Source organism: Mycteria americana, chromosome 5, assembly GCF_035582795.1.
Source record: "Mycteria americana isolate JAX WOST 10 ecotype Jacksonville Zoo and Gardens chromosome 5, USCA_MyAme_1.0, whole genome shotgun sequence".
NCBI lineage: Eukaryota > Metazoa > Chordata > Aves > Ciconiiformes > Ciconiidae > Mycteria > Mycteria americana.
This window is the reverse complement of record NC_134369.1, coordinates 50,935,750-50,956,305: the sequence shown is the minus strand read 5'-3', so window position 1 is coordinate 50,956,305 and position 20,556 is coordinate 50,935,750. Positions and strand designations below refer to the sequence as shown.

At 34.5% G+C, this 20,556-nt stretch overlaps 1 protein-coding gene across 8 annotated transcripts in view; it reads left to right on the top strand.

Annotated features, from left to right (window-relative positions):
- CEP128 (centrosomal protein 128) overlaps positions 1-20,556 on the top strand; it is a 139,033-nt gene that overhangs the window by 22,123 nt on the left and 96,354 nt on the right. For 7 of the 8 annotated variants that reach the window (XM_075503368.1, XM_075503369.1, XM_075503365.1 and 4 more), the window contains 5 exons: positions 3,081-3,197; positions 13,242-13,328; positions 14,838-14,912; positions 16,169-16,301; positions 18,026-18,186. In XM_075503368.1, the coding sequence (XP_075359483.1) occupies positions 3,081-3,197; positions 13,242-13,328; positions 14,838-14,912; positions 16,169-16,301; positions 18,026-18,186 (573 nt within the window). The remainder of the gene's footprint in view (positions 1-3,080; positions 3,198-13,241; positions 13,329-14,837; positions 14,913-16,168; positions 16,302-18,025; positions 18,187-20,556) is intronic. The other variant, XM_075503370.1, reaches the window with a different exon arrangement.

Here is a 20,556-nt window from a genome sequence, read left to right as displayed (position 1 = left end):
AGCAGAAACTGCTGACACAGTGTGCCAAGAAAGTTGATTCCTGTTCAACACCTTTTTAACATTGATATTTGCCAACAATTTAAACTGCAAGTTCGTGACCAGCAATGGGGGTGTAGGACTTCAGCTTAGAATACTGGGCAGTGGAAGGAAGGCATATAAAACATTTTGAAATAACCTGGTGCAGATTAGTTAAACTTAAATAACTGTCTGAAGTGATCTTAAAACCACTAATGGCTGTTTTGGAGTATTCATGAACAACTGTGGAATTGAGTTAGAAAAAATGTTCTTGGAATATTGAAAAGAGGCAAATCTTGAAAAAGGAGAAAATAGACTGATTATTTTTCCAGAACTTGATTTGTAAACATCCAAGAGCAAACAAACAAGAAACTTAAGGAGCAGACAACACAGATTTGTCAAGAATTATACTGTTATATCATAGAAGGAATTTACAAGGATGAAGCAGTAGTTTTCTATATCTTGATGCAAATTTTTTTGAGTTTTTTTTAGACAGAATTTCATATACTGTTCTAATAAGCTTTTCAGTAAAATATGGTAAAACTGAATATAGTCTAGAATAAACACACAACTGTCCAGATACCTGTGTAGCTAGTAAACTGTTCACTGTTAAAATTAGAGGAGTTAGTGAAGTGAATTTTACATGTTGGTATTCTTGCTCTGGTTCTTTCTGAAGTTTTTATCGATGGTCTAGATGATGCAATATAGAGACACTTGTTACGTTTGCAGATGGACTTCAGGTATGTTGGAAAACAGAACTGAAATCCAGTATCCAGTCTTGAATGTGGCTTAGAGGATAGAACAAGGTTAATAGGTGTAAAATTCAGCAAGGAAGACTAAAATTGTACTTTAGGAAAAGCAGGTCATTTTAGAGGCAATGGATTGAATTGTCTAGGGATGTGGTAAAAGTTTTCTGTGAATGTTTTTGAGCAGGTTAGATAGACTTGTAGAAAAATGATATAGATATAAAAAGTCATGTGTTTAGCCAGGCAGTAAGTTTGCTAGCCTTTGAAGTCCCTTCCAGCCTCCTTTTTCTGTGCTTTGTGCACAGAGGATATGAGCTAACGATATATACTAACTATAGTTTCTTGGTAGCGGGTTTTATTCCAATGAGCTAGAAGTAGCATCAGAATGTATGGTGGTTTGTTTTGGGGGTGCTCTTTTTTTTTTCTTTTTTGTTAGGAGGATTATGTCTGTAACTCTGAAATTTCTGTGCACCTGACAAATACAGTCAATGAGTCTTTTTTTTGTACCTTGTTAGAAATAAGATAACAGTTGTATTCTGGAGGGAGGCAAAAGAAGTCAGAGGCAGGGCAAATCACTTGATATCTTGTAGTTAGTAAACAGTTACTTTCTTACTCATACTTCATTAGTGATAATTTGCCATGAAACCTGAAGTTTGCAGGAATCTGAAGCTTGCCTAGTGCTGCCTCGTGTCACGTCATCTGCTGTGCACGTGGTGAACTAGATCTGTGTCAGTGAGGAAGTTACTGACCTCTCCTTTTGAATGTCTTCTTTGGGGGTGATGTTACTTTTGGATCTTCTGTCAAGTCTGAATTATACATTTTCTTTCTTAATAGCTTTAGTGTTCTCTTGCTTAACTTCACTTGAAAAAGATGTGTGAGAGAGCTGAGAAAGTGTCTGTCTTCAGAAACATGTAGCCAAGATTTTTTTTAAATAGGACTTTGTTTCATTTGTGCACTTTAGATATATCTGGAGAAAAGGATGACAGATTGCCCAGTTTTCAGCAAAGATATAACAAGTTTAATGACAGTGTCATTTTCTGTTCCTGCTACATAGTATCATTGTTTCTGTTAGCTGCAGTATTTTGTGGATTATTAGAAGTAACACTAAGTAGTAGTTGTCAAAACAAATACAAACGTTGTGATGTGGTCCTTATTTTTTATGCATTAGTTTTTAGCAAGTAATTATTCTGGATTATGACTACAGAGCTTTCATAACTTACATGAAAGAGCGTGGTTTGATGCAGTACGTTTTTTGAGCATCTCCTGATAGTTTTATGAGAAAATACAAAATTCCAAATTGTAAGCTGACTATTCATCTGGCTGCGCAAAGAAGAAATGTTTTCAAACTGATGTATTCTGTTGTAAAGAAAAAGACAGTTTCAGTCTTTAAACCTGATGTACTTGTGAGGCCCAGAATATAAATATAACCTTAATTATATAATATAACCATCAGAAACTAGTAATTGAGTGGTGTTTTAAGTCTTTCTCTTTTTATCTAAATACCATTCAATAATAATATATTGCTTTCTAGTGATTGTTTAAAATAATTAGTTTTAAGGTAGGGAGGAAACGATACATAAATATTTCCCTTGCTAATCTTAAACTTTAACAATATAAATTTAATTTGCTGCCCACGAGAGGGTGCTGTCTGCTAGCAGCTTGAAATGCAAAAATAAAGTAGTTCTGGTATTGTAGTTTAAGTTTGAATTATTGTGTTTATAATCCAAATTACTTTAACAAATAACTAGTGTTATTTGTATTAGTTCATACATAGATTCACAAAATATTGGGAAAAAGTCTTAATATAATTATTTTGTGCTATTATAGTCATTCTCATGTATATAGCTCTTGTTTACTACTTTTCACTGGCAGATTTCAGAGTATGTAAGAGGCAAACATTGGTCTGTTTTACAGACTGGAGGTGTGAAAGAAATGAGTCTCCAGAGGTTAATCAGGCCTGTGGCAGAGAAGCTAAGATTTTTGTATTGCAGCTTCAGGTTAGGCTGCACCAAGCTTGATATTGAGATATTTAGCACTTCAGTAGACCCACCGCTGTAGAGAAAAATATGCATATACCTAAAGGAGGATATTGCTAGCAAGATAGCAGGTCAGTTCCCTGCTTGAGTATTTCTGAAGTACTCACTGCTATAACTCTAGTTATTTTCTATACCATTCTAAATCTTATTTAATAAAATAAAAGTTGTGTTCTCTCTTCTTTCTGCCGCATACTCTATTCACCTTTTTTTGACATTGTTATCTTAATATGTGGTAAAAGATGCACTAATCTCCTGAATGGTGTGGGTTTTTTTTCTTTTGAAGGTGTCTGAACGGGTAGAGAGAAGACTTCAGGAGATAGAACAAGAAATGCGTGCTGAAAGACAGCTTGTAGAAAGGCGCCAGGACCAACTGGGACATATGTCTCTTCAATTACAAGAGGTATGCAAATGAAAACTTCCTGTGTATTCAGGATTAAGTTAGGAACATGCTGCATTTGTGAGCCTGTACCTGTCAAACTGGCAAAAATTCTCTTCTCTTTGGCACATTCTTTTAACTATATAAGTCCAGCTCTGCTTGTTTTGGCAACCAGATGATAACAAGTACAGTCTCTGTACTTCATGATAGTGTCTTGTCTATGGTTAGACCTTTTTGGCAACTAACACAAACATTCTTTAAAAGAACCCACCCCCTATGCCCTCCCTCAAACCCTAACCAAAAAAAAGCAAGTCATTACCTGGGTTGTCTCAGTTAAAATATTTTGTTTTCTAAAATGTAAACTTTGCTTGTTGAAATAAATTAAAAATAAACTGCTCACTGCAAGCAATCAAATGCACTGTAGTGGCCAGACAGCTTTTCATTGCTTTTCAAATAGTTTCATTCAAAGTATAAAATATTGTTTAGGAGACACATACAAATGTTTATATTATGAATTAAAATAGGAGACAGCTGGTAGCTTTTTTTTCTGCTTGTTTTAGGAAATATATGAAAAATACATCTCTCTCTCTGATTTTACTGCTATTTGGAAAATCTGTGTCTTAACGTAGTGTAACTTTTTATTTCACTCTCCTTAAGATATGATTTGTGATGTTAACTCTATGCAATAGAATACTGTAGTTGAGAAGAAATGTGCAATTCCTTGTTTTTCACTTTTAATATTAGCAACAGTATACATGCTTTTTGGAAGGCAGTTGTTTTATACGGTGCAGTGATATTGAGGAGCCTTAATTTAGATTGACGCTTTGTATTTCATGTAAGGCTAGAGACTCTTCAAAGAGGTCATATTTGAGAAGATAAGGTGCTTTTTTGATGTAGATAAAAAGTAATGTTTATCAAAATGCTTGTAGTGCTTCTGCTATATTTCAGAAAGAGTTACTGTTTCATTTTTCCCCCTATTGAATGTCCTAGTGGGTGAAAAGAACTAGAGTGCTTTATTACAGTTTTCATTGCTCTTTAATATGCCTATGTCCATGTCTAGATCCTTCAATTGTGGCTTCGGTCTGGTAGAGGGATGCTTAGTGAAATGAGTTGGTGTCATTTGATATTGTTATCTGCAGATTGGAAAAATCTTTTTTTTATCCTTTTAAAGGAATAGCGACTTGTATCTCTAAAGATACATTGACACTGCTGGGGTTTCTGTACAAGGAAAACTTGAATTCAAGTGAATGAATTCAAATTTATTTCAAAGACTTTCATATGATTGGCTATGTGATCGAGCCCTCAAGCTGGACACTTTTTTTCCTAGTAGCTCATCTTTTGAATTTCATGCAAAATGAATATGAAATACTAAGTACATCCCCAACGTTCCGTTCCCCTAAGCTGTTCATTTGTAGATGAAGATGTTTTAATCCTTTCTCCTGCAAATTCTATTTTGTTCTGTGCGTATTTTTTGAAATTATTTTTCCCGAGGAGCCCCTTTCTATTTAAAAGATTTTTTTTTTTGACACCACTGTTCAAAAGTTCGATATATAGTCCTCATTCTCAGTTTACAGGAAAGTTCAACACCTATTAGTCTGCTTGGTAAACTTTTACTATTGGGAATATGCCCAAGCCAAGATTCAGAGCCAATTCCAGATTCAGACTGGAACAGGCTTATTCCACATGCCATACATTCATAGCTGCTGCTACTTGGAGGAGAATCACATTCTTGGTGATTATCTTCACTCTCTCAAGCAGGGGCTCGTATCTCCAAATTGTCCTTCTGGGTGGCTGATCTCCGTCATGACTCTGGATTTCTTAGACTGGACTCTTGTCGCTCTATTTGAGAATCCTAATAAAACATACATTACCCCTTTTGCAATGAATTATGGATTTTTCAGGAGCTTCTAACCTTTAACATGCAAAATAAAACCTGGTGGCTTCAGACGACAACTGTAGAAGGGAGCTTCTTTCTGGATGTATTAGGGCAATCTTTCTTTTGACAGATTAGAGGAATATGGAGACAGTATGGCCCTTGAAACACAGACTTCCATAACACTCCCAGTAGCAACAAACAGTATGTCCTCATCCTGCTGCTACTTCTCTCATAGCTGTCTTAACAGTCTGGAGAACATCTTTGTGACTGAGTTGCAACTTCCTACATGACAGATGTCTTTAGACTCCAATATTGTTAAGGTCCTTCGATCTCAGACCTTTATTACAAGCTTCAATCGCTGTCCCATAGTCCTTCCCCATTGAACATTCATGTTCATTTGTCCTTCTCTAGGTAGAAAATGGTCTCACTTCTGGATGGTGTTTGTATTTATCAGGAATGGTTCAATGTCTCTTGAACAGTTGGCTGAGCTCTTTAGCTCTTGCATTGGCAAATTGGACCACCTTGCACCCTACCTTTTGAAAAACACTTGGTTTTGAGAGCAAAATAGTCTGGAACCTGTACACACTGCCTCTGTGTGTACTATTGACCTGAGAGGTTGCTGTGTGGTAAAGCTTTGTGAAGAAAATTACTTTGTTACAGAATATAAATTATAGAAGAAATAGGAATATGAGAATGTCTAAGGAGGCAAAATGTTTAGAACTGATCTAATCTCAAATTAAAAACAAACAGGAAAAAATGTCAACACTAAAACAGTCTGAGAATTGGGTGTAGCAGATTTGAGTTTTTGAGCTTCTAGTTTTTGATTAAGTTTTTTTTTCTTTGTATGTGCTGTTACTGATGAATAGATTCAGTATGGCAAACCAAATTGAATGATGTAATTAATGAATATGAAGTATTTAAAACTTATGAATATGAATAGTTTAAAAAGGTTGTTATTTCAACAATGTATTTTCAAGCTGAGTAGTAGTTGGCTTCTTATTGATTTGCTCATTACTTGCATCAATGTAATTATTTGATGTATTTTGCTAAGGTATATTTTATTTTTCTGTGCTATAGACAGAATTAAATTTGGCTTTAAAGATCCCTGAGGAAAGTTGTTAGAAAAATTGTGTCGTTTACACCATTTTTTGTGATTTTTTTTTTTGTTAATATCCTGTATTTTAAGTAGGCAATTTCAGCAAAGCCTACAAGGTAATTATTTAAAAAAAATAAAGAAAATAATAAAATTGCTGATAAGAATCATTGGATTTTGTGTAAAATATCTGATGTCATTTAACTTTTTTCTTACTGATCACCCATCACTTGGTGGTAGCATTTGCCACAAAGATTGCTTGATAGTGAGGGAATTTTCCAGAACAGAGATTCTCAAAGACTCCAGTGTGAAAGCTTACTTATTTCTTTACCACGGTCTTACAGTTGAAGTGTGACTACATTATACATTAAGAACAGTAACTTCTTAACACAATATATGACATTACTGGTTTTCTTCCTTATTGTGAAATATGTTCTTTAATGCTGCTTTGATACTCAGCTATTGCAGATGCTATTCTCAAGTCTGCAAGAGTCTCATCAGTGCAGTCCTCTGATCTCCCATGGGATACACAGAATGATGCTGAGGACTGGCTATTGAAAAAGGTCGACCTCTTCATTCAGTACATCCATACAAGTGTGCACTTACTCAAAGATTCTTAGGGGACATTGTAAATGAAAATACTCTTAATGAACACAATCAACATAGGGAGAGGCAAGTTGCCTTTTTCTGCAGCTTGACTTTTTAATCCGCTGTTCATCTTGTGGTGGCTTATATTTGGCCTGAAGTATCAGGAGTATCAGAAGAAGCAGCCAAGCTGCTTTCCAGTAAATGAGATGTCCTCCACTGGTGAAGCATGAACACATTTAGGGGTAAACCCGAGCCTGTAAACTCTAACTAATATCTGTGCTGGTTCTCTGCAAGAAGGGTTGGAGATGATGGTAGCAATTCAGGTTTCATTTTTCTAATTTTCTTTAATGACACTTGTCTGCAATACTAATACTAACCTGGATAGTGATGGTCTTGGAATTTTTTGGTCCCTACTCCATTTGGAGTGGGGTGCTTAGATTCACCCACGTAAATATGTGTATGGGCGGTCCCTTAAGAACAGAATGTTGCTTATCACTGACCTGAATTTCTTTGAGGAGTGATAGCTGTTTGCCCAGTGTTCCATTGCGCGTCATCTTCTGTTGCCCCTTTCTTTAGATAACTCTGGGATTGCGGGCTGTCAGGGCATGGTCCTCCATGTATACAAATACAACATGTTGGAGGAGAGGGAAGGGTAGACATGCCTCCTGCAGATACTGATTAGGAGAGAAAGCTTTCCATCTGAGAGCTCAAAGTGTGTGTGGACAGTATGTAGTGAGGAATATATCAAGAAGTAAACATACAAATATTCCTAGGGCATGGTGTGTATCTCTGTAGCTTAAGTTGCTGTATGTTAGAAAGAATGTACCTGAATTGCTTTTTGCACTTTTGCATATCCTAGTGAAAATAAAGTAAATAACTAAATATTTTGCTGCAATTGTTATTTGGATGAAGCATGTTTCTACATAATTTTTAAGAGCTTTTTCCTTTGTTATTCTGTTTCTTGTCCTTTGTAATTTGAATTATGAGTTAGATGGACTCTTAGCTCTGTCAGTGGCCTCAATCTTGTGGTGATCGTTGCGTGGATGTGATGTTCTATTAAAGTCTCTTTCTGTTGCCTTTTATTTCTCCAAGGTGCTTCCCAAGTAACATTACTGGAAGGAGGTTAGGGTTTGGACTGAGTTCTGAAATCCTGTCATTTAATACGGCCTGAATGTTTTACAAAGAAATGCCCTTTGAAGCATTTGTGGCTGTTTAATGAGATAATTTTTTCATTAGTTTGCCTGTTATAGCTTTCAAACCAAACAAAATCAAATTTGACTTTTGGATTTGATCAGTAGTTGCTTTAATTAAGAAATCTTCCGAGGTTTAAATGTTAATAGTTATTATTTTTAAGGAAAGTGCACTGCCCATAACTGACCACTACTTGTCAGTATTTTACCATCTTAAGAGAATCATCTTCCTAAATCTCAATTATTAAATTATATATTTTCAGAGTCTAACTGAACATGATGATACATTTGTTTCAGTCTTTCTCTTGTCTGTCTTGTCTTTCTGTCCGTCTTTTGTATGATGTGCAAAGTTATTATTTGTATTGCACTGTTATTATAATCATAGACTGATTATTAACCAAGATATCTAGTTGTATACTGGCCATAAAGAAAGTTTGACTTATAAAATTTTGCATCTTTAACATCTAAATTTGCATTATTATTTTGAATCTGTAGTCTGTATGTGCTGTTTGTAGGTGGATAAAAATTATTTTCTCTACATTTTAATGTATCTTTTAACTTAGTGTGTATAGGTGTGTTTAAACACTATCTGTTTAAACAGCAATTACTGCAAATTAGAAAATTGCAATTAGCAAACAGAAATTAATGCAAATCATACATCTTCACTTTCTTCCATATTCCTAATACAAACGTGTTTCTGATTAGAAAGGATAACAAATATGCTCATCTTGCCAGTGCTGCTGGCATGTATATATGGGTTGCTTTAACAAAATAAATTTGTTGTGTAAACTAAAACTATTTTGAGATTCTTCAGTGCTTTATTTTGAACATGAAGACACCATCACCTTGTACTGTTTGTTTGCATTTATGCATCCATTTTCTAGAACAAGATCAAGTACCATTCTTAAAAATGGGCTTTAAACAGCTTTTATATGCATTGGATGTCCTGGATGGCTTTACTAATTCCTGTGCTTGGCTTCCTGGATTTTCGTGAAATGAGTCCATGCGTTCATGCTTTGCACGCTTTAGGTGAACAGAATCATCTTTATAGAACATTTTGAACCCACTGTCTGTGGTAAGGCAATGACTATAATTATGTCTTAAGCTAATAACTTGGATAGGCCAGGAAGCATTTTTTTCCTTTTTCTTTGCACAACTGAATACTTAAATTCTGTTTGCCTCCCACTGCACATACTGTGAAGTGCAAGAGGTGCGTGAACTTTCAACAGAGAGTGGAGTAGACTGATGGTCAAAAGCATTATTGAAAATTCTCTTTTTGTACGTCTATCTCTGATCTTTTTAGACAAACATAAACTTGAGCTGTGCTCTGAGCCATCTGATGTTTTAACGCATCGTTGATACTTGCCCTTTGGCTCTGTGCTATGCCACCTGTGGCTAATGGTTTCTGTTTTGACTGTAGTTTGAATCTGACTCTGTCTTGGAACGTGAGCAAGTCTCATACGTATCTGTCACTGAAATATCTAGGTAGTCTGTCTTTAAATGCCTGGCTGGTATGTCTAGGTGGCATACTCAGACCCATGCTAGCTGCTAGTGTAGCAAGTTAGGGAAAGAATTTTCATTCAAATTAGGATGCGGTACATTTTTGCCTTATTTTAAAATATAGCATGAGATTGGTCTGCTTGTGTATTTCTGCTAATATGAATATAATTCACTGATCAGTCTCACTTTGAAAGAGCAAATTTCAGTTTGTGGTCTGTGCATTACTTTCAAATAATCTGGTTTTATTTAAAAAAATAAAATGAAACAAAACCCAAAACACAAACCCTAAGAAAAGTTAGTAGGCTTAAATTGCAGTAGAAGTTATGATTCACTATTGGAAGACTTTCATAAGTTGGAAAGATTGAGAACTGTTGTTATAGAGGCCTCCACATATTTTTCCCCATATATAAGAAAAAATACCTGTCTAGCAGGGAGTAAATTATTTTATCTGTTTGAAGCTTTGGGGTTTGATATACTGTATATGGATGAGGTATGCTGAGCTTGGGTATACCAGGTATTTTCTAATACTCTCTTATGCTAGTGAACTCTTTAAAAAGACCTGTAAGAATTGCTCTACTGGGTCAAATCAAAGTTCATCTAGCCTGTCAGGGACAAGAGCCTGTTTCTGACCTCCTAGGCAGGCAGTGTAACATCTAGCTGGTCCATCCTGAGCCATGCTGTGAAGACCTCTTTACATGGAAGTTCTCTGTTCCTTGCGGCCTCCTCCATGCCTGCCCCGTCCAAGGCCTCATCAACCTCGCTGTCAGCCTCCTCCTGGCCAACCTGGACATTAATGCTTTCAAGAGGGGGATCTTGGTAGGGGAATCCTAATGACTGTAGGCCTGTTCCTGTTCGTTGGAGCTTCAGCATTGCCAGGCAGAGCTCTCCTGGGCAGCGTCTGCTTGCTGCTTGGGAGCCATCGGGGAGGAGCATGTGCTGGAACCGCTGTCCCCACCATCCGCTTCCTAGTTCCCATTTTTGACTGTTTCACTCCCCCAACCCCTTCTTTGGAGACATAAATGAAATCAAAGAATCAGTTGGATCTCTACATGGCTTTTTTTTTTTTTTTTTCTTTAGCCCTTCCTTTCCCAAGAGAAACCTTACATAGAGAAACCTTTAGTGGAGAAAAAACAACAGTGGCACAAACCAATGAGAGAGAATTATTTAAAAAGGAGTACAAGAAGGAGGGAAAACATAAAATTAATTTTACCTATGTGGTTTCTGAATCGTCAGTAACAGCTGATGCTTGTCTGGCTGTGGATGACCAGATGTTTCCATTTCTTAATGATGTTTTGATTGGTCAACTGATTGCCTACTTAGCACCTACTGGAAAAATGCATGTTTCACAGTTGAAGCAGTGCACATGTAGTATGTTTAATTTACGGTAATATCACATTCTTTTTGTAGTATATTAACTCTGATATATATATATATATATATATATATGAACTTTTTTCTTAAAAATGAAATTATTATGAGCTATTTTTACAATATACAGAAAATAAAATAATATCATATTTTTAGTCTCAGTGATAGGATAGTCTGCCTTTTTATTTGAAGTTATTGCTATTTAATAGCCTAAATATCATTCAGTGATCCTGATAAGTTGAAATGGCTTATTAATTTCTGTGGTTTCTTCTGGGAATTCGGATGTGCTACTGATGCAGAGACATACTTTTTGCCTTCAGTAAGGAAATCTTTGAAAATTGTCTTAACATTTCTAATTCCAGCCCAGCTTTAACATTTTCCTTATGATGCTGACATCTCTAGCAAAATCTGCACATGAAAACATGCATTTTTGGTCCTATATTAATTATGACTTTAGTGTCAAAAATAAGATTGGCATACAGTTGACTGTATATAACAGAGCTTCTAATTTTGCTAGTAAAAACGAAGCTCAATTGCAGTTAGTATACATCATATATCCCTAGTAGACTGTTCTGAACTGGTACTTATAGTCATTAAAAAAAACCCCTCATGCAATAATGGCATTAGCTGAAGTGATGATCTTTGATTTTTGTTCATGTAGCTTTCTGGGAGTTGTCCCTAGAGTCTTTTTGAGTAAAATGGGAGTGTGTCAGGTCTGTGTGCAGTGTTGAATTTTATAGTGGACTGGAATGATAGATTTGAATCTGTACTAAATACTTAGAGAAATATCTTAAATATGTTACAGTCTTATATGTAACATACATGTTACATATGATTATGAATCAGTAAGATTAGAAGCATAATTCTTTATGTAGCATAATATTTTCAGTGGCATAGTTATGATAAATATCTTCCACAATCTCAGTTTTTAGTGTAAGCCGTTCAAGCAAGAGAGTAATCCAAACTATACTGAAACCCTTACATTTCCTGAGGTGAGGATATAATCTCACTCAGGATTATCTCAGACTGAGATAATTGATTTATTTTCTCCACAAAGCTACTTTTAAAAGCAAAACTTATAAAGCTGAATGCCTGACTTGACTGAGGTTGATTAATATCTTGCCTTCTGTTTTCATACAGTGAAATCATTCTCCAGTATACAGTGAAGAGAAAATGTTCAAAAACTGAATGAAATTGCACTAATTATAGGGGCATTGCACAAATCGCACTAATTTCAGGGATATTTGTTTAAGGAGATATCCCTTTAAAATGTAAAATAAAAATGCTGCTCAGGAAGAACAGACTGGGAAAAAGACATTTCTTTCTGGACAGGCTATGTGTTTCTGTTGTTCTGTTGTAGTTTTAGCAAGTAATGGTGGAAGGAATCCATGTACTTATGCTTCATGATATTGGATGAAAGTAAGAGATGTATGCTATGGTCTCTAATTAATTGATTTGGGGCTAGTGTGAAAACCACTTGGGCATGTTGCACAGCAAAGAAACAAGATTTATTAACACAGTTACTCAAATTCACAGCAGATTCTATCAGTATGGCTAGTGATCTCTCTCAGCTGGTGTTTCTAAGTGATCTTTAAGATGAGCCAATGACATTGTTATGGCTTGAGATATCCAAACTTGGGTTGTGTATGTTGCAAATTGTATGTGTCATTAATGCCTGTGATGTCTAATGCATTCCTTTGCCGGTGATTGGCTATGTTCTGCAAATACTGTTGTTTTGCAGAGGGAAAAGATTTTGAAATTTATATTCAAGGCAATTTTATTTTTGTAAAATGAATTAGAAAATGTACGTGTTTTTAGATACTTCAGTTTGAGGAGGGGACAGGAAAAGTCCCCATGGATTTTTTTTTTTTTTTTTTAAAGTAGGGCACATCAATGCCAGTAACTTCTGATCAGGAAAGTTTCAGTTGATTCTGTCTTAATGCTGCGATTCTAAGCATCTGTCCAGATTCAGATAAAAATAACTTTTTCCTTTTTATGGCTTTCAGCCAACCTTATGGTAGTGTTTTCCTCACTACAGTGTGTTGTATTTCATATCATGCATATTTTATATTAGAGAATATATTCTTTTCATCTGATAATTTCATAGGCTATCTGTAGGGGATCTCTTGAGCCTCTTAGACCTTCATCTCAAAGTGTTTGAGGTCAGCCTTGAGTGTCTGGAGCTCTATACATCGGAAGGATGTTAGTGCTAGTTTTGACTTTGTATTTGGCCCTATTCAGTGCAGGGGTGTGTTTATGTATGCATGGACTTATATTTATTTTTTCATAACGATATACATTGGCTCCACGTGGAAATATTAGACATAGACAGAAAACATTTGTCTAGATCTTGTTTCTTAAATATATCAGCAGATTCTTTCATTTTAAGACTTACAAAGAAGACTTGTGCAACTTTTATAATGAAATTCACAATATATTTTTCCCCTTTAAAGGCTTTAAGGAAGCAAGATGCTAAAGCAGATGAAACAGAAGAACTCATGAAAAATAAACTTGTGAAATATGAAAGTGAAAAGAACCAAGTAAGACTTAATTTTCTCCTCTCTTGTTTGGTTTTAAATAAGTGGATAGTGTCATATGTTACAGTATAAGTTTCCTTTTTCAGAGAAACCAGCAGGATAAAACTTTCTTTACTCTTTAAGATAACAAGGGGTAGGGTTTTTGCATCAGAGGCACTGTGAATATAGCTGTGCTAAACTTCTGTCTTTCCTTCAAAGCTCTTTCGGTTATAGTGTGTTACTTCTAACAACTCTTCCATCCTGCTAGGCGGACAAGTTTATGACTTGGGGGTTATCCTTGATTTCTCTCTCTGATTTGTCTCTGAATTTATACTTAGTCTGCTGTTGCTTATTTGCAGCAGCTCAAAGATGCAGCTTTTCTTCATCATTGCAAATAACGCATGCTAGTTATTTTGCACCATGGTTATTATTAATTAATCTTACTGAACTATCTGTTGCCATATTGCTCTCATCTAGTTTTCTATGAACAGGAATTCTTGTATTTCTGTTCTGGCAAGATACTAGGGCCATATTACACTTTCTCGAGCTTTTTTTCCTCTTACATCAAATTTAGCTTTTTGTCAATACTTTCAAAGTTATACTCTATGCTAAAGCATCTATGTAGTGTTTTATGTTATGTTACTCTCTCCATTCCATTAATGCTGGTCCTGTTTATGTTGCCCATTTGCCAGCCTCTCAACATCCTCTTTGAGATTGCTATCTCTGCAATAACAATTTCTGCTGTCAAAAACTATATTTATTTCCATGTGGATCTTTGTGATCTTTGAACTATTTATGGAAGAAGTCAGAAAATATTTTGCAGCTTTTCTTTTCTGTTTTTTTCTAAATGGTCATCAGTTTGCTGACTATTTCTCATTAAACACTTTTAAATTCCCTTAATATGATATTTCTAGGAAAAACTCTCATTGTAAGAAATATTGGGCACTTCAATTTTTCAGTCGTCTTGTTTCCAGAATAATTCAAATACATCTTCTTGTACAACACAGCAAAAGCACAGAATTTACCAATTACCAGTTCTACCGATGCCTGTCATTTTTAACACTTTTGTGAATAAACTATGTAACAAAGGTGACTTCAAATGTTAAGTCATTGTTAATTTTAATTTGAGTTTGAAAGTATGTTTCAAATCCAGGGACAATGTTTTTGAAACTTTTTTAAGAAGTTTATCTTCCTTTCTTTTACTTTTAACCCAGTAAAAATTTGCTTTTGTGCTTTTTTGGTTTGGATTATATATACCACTTTGTATCTTCATGTGATATAGAATATTGTACAAAAATTATAGACTGTAAGTTAAATTTGCTTTATGTAATTTAAATAAATATAGCAGGGATTTAGTACAAATGAAAGTTTGCTTTAAAATTTTGGACAAATAAGAATATTGTGTATATTATACCTCGTTTTAAATAGATGCTTATATCAATTAATTAGTGGTAGAATTAAATAGTTAAAGTACACTTTTGTACTATGAAGCATACATTGCTTTTCTTTCTTCATCGTATTCTGTAATGAAAGCTTGAGCAGGAATTGGAGCAGTCCCGGAAAAAGTTGAACGAATCAGAAGGCAGTAGAGAAGCTCTTTTGCATCAGGTAACTGCTTTGGTGTGGTGAAAATCCTAAATTTTTCATATTAGGCTGTGTCTCAGTCTTTTTGCGTAATCTTCCTATGTCATACTCTGCTAACATTGTTTTGGGAAGGGAAGAAGAAGATACAGAAAGATGTGTTTAAGAGTTTAAAATATGTGGACTGAGCTCTCATTATACTTTTTGTGCTTTCCAAACTTTTATGTATATATGTTCGTATATAATAATTATAGTAGTGGTAGTAGTGATGGTGCTTTTGAAGTACATAAACACTGCCCTTCATAGGATGCTTTAGAACAACATCTATATTAGTAATTATTGTTATGCAAAGTGCATGCTATAATTGGTGAACTCAGATAAACCAGTGACCTAGAAGTATTTGCTGTATTGTATAGTAACACGTGATAAAAATATATAAAAACCAAACACCTGAAAACTATCTAAAATGTGCTCTAAACAATACCTATTGATGCACATATGATTAAATCTAGAAGTTACAGGAACCTGGATTATAGCTTTAGAACAGTGTTCTTTCTCCTAAACATTTCTAATCCTTCCTTCTTTCAGAGAAGCTGGGGAAAAAGATTGAAATAACTAGGGAGGCGGCAACTGACATACTTATCTGTTAGCATTAGTTGTTTGACTTGTGTATCTAGCAGAAGTTTGAGTTGGCTGTATTACTGTTTTGAATTTAACTCACCTTGCACGGAATATAGTGCTATATCACATACGGGTAATACGAGTTAGAGCTATTTTCCTTCAATTCAATTTTAGCATGTCATGTTTTCTTTATTTTCCTGTACACAATGTCATCTTTGTAAGTGCTAGACTGTATATGATAGAAAGGAAAAACGTAAAAAGCCCCTATGTTTCTTAAGAATAAGTACATTGTATTTTTAATGAGTAGAATTTAAATAAAATATATTGCTTATTAAATTTGTATAGATATTGTCACTAGCAATGTAAAAAGACAATTGCAACATATAAAATGGTAGCATTTTGTTTGGTCTAGAGAAATTAATGCTCATCTGTGGTCAACATAACAAATTAAAATGTTTCCTTTAATTTTGAATAATCACTTTATGGCCTATAATTAGGAAGTAATTTGTCTCTGTTTATCATCTGCAGTACTCTTGAGATTTATTTGTAAATATTACTAGTGTATATCCTTTTTTGGGTTTTGTAGTGTTGAATAAAAGTACACTATTTACTCTTTCATTCTGTTTTTCATTAAACATTTGATACTTGCACACGCATTTTAGATTGAGGATCTTCGTTCCCAACTTTTGAGAGCAGAAGAAGACCGTGTAGAGTTGCAACATCAAATTTCACATGTTGCTATGCACCGCCAGAGCTGCCAGGGTGTACAAGATGATGACAGGAGAGTTAGAACAGGTACAACTCTCAAATTTTGCACTAGAGGCCTGCAAATTAGCCAGTTAGCCTGGACATTAATTCTGTCTTTGAGTTTCAGTCTAAGTCTTCTACTGTTTCAACAAAAACAGCCATTTAACTCCTCAGCTTTAAGTTAATAAGTACTGGCACCTGAATATTAACAAATAAATAGCAATGACAGTTAAAATTTAGGATAAAATACCATGATTTGCATGGTTAAAACAAATGAAGATTATTAGAGACAATTTCAGTAAAGTGGATAGTGTTTTTACAGAAGAAAAACATTTGAAATATTTTTAAATAGTAATTTTTCAGAAAGTTTACATTTCAGTCCATTTGCAGTTTAAATTCAGCCATCTTGAAAATCATAGCAAAAGTAATTTATGTAGCTGGTTAATAAGACTGATGAATTTCTGGTAGAATTTCTAAGGGGTAACAACATGTTCCAGAAGGGTTAAGAAAACTTTACAGTATGATGCAGTCATGGCTTCTGTTTGCAGTATGTTATAATTTTAGAGATGGAACAATTATATTTAGAAGAAAAATATTTTAAACGATTTCAAGATGTAATTGCATATTAAATTACCACTTTAGCAAGGTCTTCACTACATTGTTAGTTATCTATCTGTGTTTAAACTTTTCAAACATAATCAAAAAGGCATTAGAAAAAGTCTTTATCTTTCTCCTTATTAACATGGAAATGTATTACTCCAGATAAAAGAGGAATAGTGACTCCAAGTCCAGTGTCTCTATGAATGTTTAATTGGTTTGGTTAATGACTTCTTTTTATATTTTCATACTTCAGCTACTGAATTATCTTGGTTATTAAAATAGGACTCTGACTCCCTGTTTTACAAATCTCATATAGAGCACTGGAAAATGGCTAGATTTTGTACATGGCTTAGTTTCAGAAATGTAACACAAAATAGTAATTTTAATAGTTTTTCTCCAGTCATGTTAATATATCTGCTTAAAAGTGAATTTATTTCAAACAATATGCCTTTCATGTTAATGAAAGCGTATTTTAATTTTTCCAGTTGTTTTATAATTATAAATCAAAACTGTTGTAAAAATATGAAGAAAATGTACTGGAGCTATTAAGATATACACATATAAATATATAACTTATGCAGTTGTGTTCATCCTTACTGTGTTATTTCTGTGTCTTCAAAGATGCATGGGAAGAATACAAATGGAGATTTTTATTTGCCTCTAGTAGTTGTTTATGACCAAAGACCTTTGAATTTCTGGTTGAGGAAATTTACAGCTTACTCTCCTCAGGAACTTCTATTCTAGTTCTAGGATTCAGACATAAAGTTCACAGATAGTGTGACTTCCAAATCAGGAGGTATTACTCTGGTGGGATAAAATCTTGGCCTTGAAGTTTGTGGCCGAGTTTCATTTACACCAGAATTTCCCTATTGTTTCTTCCATCCTGTTTTGTTTTATTGGGTTTTGTTTTTTGGTGATTTGGGGGGGGGGGGGGGGGGAGGAACAGGGGGAAACCCCCATAAAATGACTGGATAAACAGAAATACTGTCTCATTCACTAAAAGGTTATGATATAGGTATAGCCATTTTTCACAGATACTTTGATCAAAATAAATAGTTGTAGAATAGTCTCAAGTAGAGAAGAAAATTGCCAAAAGAGAAATGAGAAAAAAATAATTTACCACAAGTTGGTGTTTCTACTGGGCCTATTGTTCTGTTCTCACTATTTTATAGTAGCCGAAAGATATGAGAGAGAGAAGCAAGAACTGGAGAAACATATTTTAGAGCTTAAAACAAAGCTGAGTCATAATGCTGTAATGTCAGAGGTAGAAGAATTAAAGAGGTGCATAGAGCGTAAGGACAAGGAGAAAGCACAGCTTGTAATGCACATACAGGTAAGTTGGTTTTCTGTTGTTTTTTGTTTGTAGGTGTTTGTTTTGTTTTGGTTTTTTTTTTAAATAACTTCCGATATGTTTAAGGTAGGTGACGTGCCAGATTAGGGACTAACCTTTAAGAGTAACTGTCATGCTCTTCGTAGTTTATTCTATGAATAACTTCGAAAGGTGATCCGAGTTTGCAGAGGTTTTTCTCTCCCATCTTGTTAATAAACCAAAAAAGGTATTTGTTATTGCCCATGAATTCATAGTTTGGATTACTTCTTTCCCATGTGCAAAGAAAAGGTGATCTGATTTTATCAGCAGTTACCATTAATAATGGTTTCTGGAATTACTTTTATAAGTTAGTATTTACTTTCTTATTCCCCATTCCATTGTGCTTCAGAACTAAAGTTTAACTTTAAACAAACTGGGATGCCTTGTTCTATGAGAGAGTGCAGTAGAGTAAAAAAGTAGATCTTAACTGTTCTTTTTTTAGCAATTAGATGCAATATAATAATATAATTATTATATTAGTAAGTATTGGCATTCTTATTTATGGTAAACATACTATTTAAAGTGATTCTCTGTGAAAAGAATAACAGCAGTCTCTGACACTGGAATTTTAGTTAGAAGACTTTTACCCTGAACACAAAATGAGATATAAGGAGACACTAGCCTTTTTATTTAAGACAGGAGATTTCTGTGGTTTTGGTTCTTGTCTAGATTTGTCATTGGTGGTAAGATTCCTGAACACTGTTTTCTACTGTCTTTCATGATTGTCAGGAGAAATGAGGGTATTTTCAAAACCCTATGTGGAATTTTAGTAGTCAAGTACTGAACATTTGTTGTACTTGTATTGGGGCATTCAGTAAGCCAGGGATTTTGTATTTTGTGTTTATTTTTCTAATGAAGGTACTTTTCTTTGAAATGATGTTGTATCACCTCGGAAATTCAGAAGTATAATTTTTTTTTTGTCTTTTCATAGATTTACAGGACTATATTGTTTAGTTTACTTCTGCTGCTCTTTTCCTTTGTCAAATTCTGTGCCGATTTAAATCAAACTAATACATCTTATTACATTTGGAAAAAATTGAAGTCTCAAAATAAATTCCTACATGCTTTATGAAAATTGGTCATTGAACAGCTTTAAAAAGACCTAGAGTGCTCCTCTAGAGGATAAGGCAAGCAGAACTCGTTTGTTGATGCCCATCAGCATTTTTGTTAGCTGGCCAATACAACTCCAGACTAACCCAAAACATGCTGGTTTTTTTTTTTTGTTTTGTGGGGCCTGAGAAATTCCAATTACTTTGGTGGCAGGAGTTAATGGGATAAAAACCCACAGAAAACCAATTTCTTTAAACTTCTGCTTGTAGAACATGCTTTCTTGAGGATCAGAATGATATTCTAATACTAATTTCCTGCTCTGTGAAAATACTGATGGAAGAGTGCTCCGCTGGGGTCATTGTCATTGCTCTGAGTTAGAAATCTTTGACTTCCCTGATTATCTCAACAGAAAATACTTTGTACTTCTTATCTGCTTCCCACTGCCATTCTCCTACAGAGGCAGTAACAGGAAAATAGCTAGTGTGTTTTCCTTTTAATGACACATCAAGGAATGCAAGGATGTGAATTTCTAAACTTAGGGACTAACAAAGCATTTTGTCAAGCCTGTTCTAACAGCTGCTCCTATCAGATAGTCTGATTCCCAGTTGGAAGTGACCAGTCATGTTTGACTTGAGTGTTTGACTTTATCTTTGGTTAGTGGGGAGGATGCAACTGCACTTGCCTCTGGTGTACATGTGATATTAGAAATTTCTTTTGATTTATTTAAATGTCATTGTTTTCAACAATTTGAGTTGTGTGTGTTGTACATTTAGTCCCTGACAGTTGCCATAAACTCACAATATGATGTAAAATGGAGAGGATTGAAAAGATTATAATCACATTCTTAAACTCATATTTAGAAGTGAGTTCAATCTTAAATTAATTTTTAAATTTAATAGAGAAAATTTTGATTTCAGTTGCTGTAGTTTACCTGAGGATGCTTCTGTAAGATCTTGCAAATGTATGCAACTATCTTAAAATATTTTTCTGCACGGAACTGTATAGATATGGGGCTGTTATGGCTGACTATTATGACCTGACTATTATGGCTAAGAAATAAACAAAGTACACAAATTATAAAGATGTAATACTCTAGTTTCTACGTAAGCGTTTTTAGACACTTATGCTTGTGAAATTGTTTGATTTGCTAATTTCTTCTCATTCTAATTAGGTCAAAATAGTCTTACAGTATTGTCCAGTAGAGTGTAACAGCAGACAGTCAGTTTGTTAAAATATTTCAAATTTTCTGAGGGGAAGTTATTGATTTGTTTATTTAAGATTAGA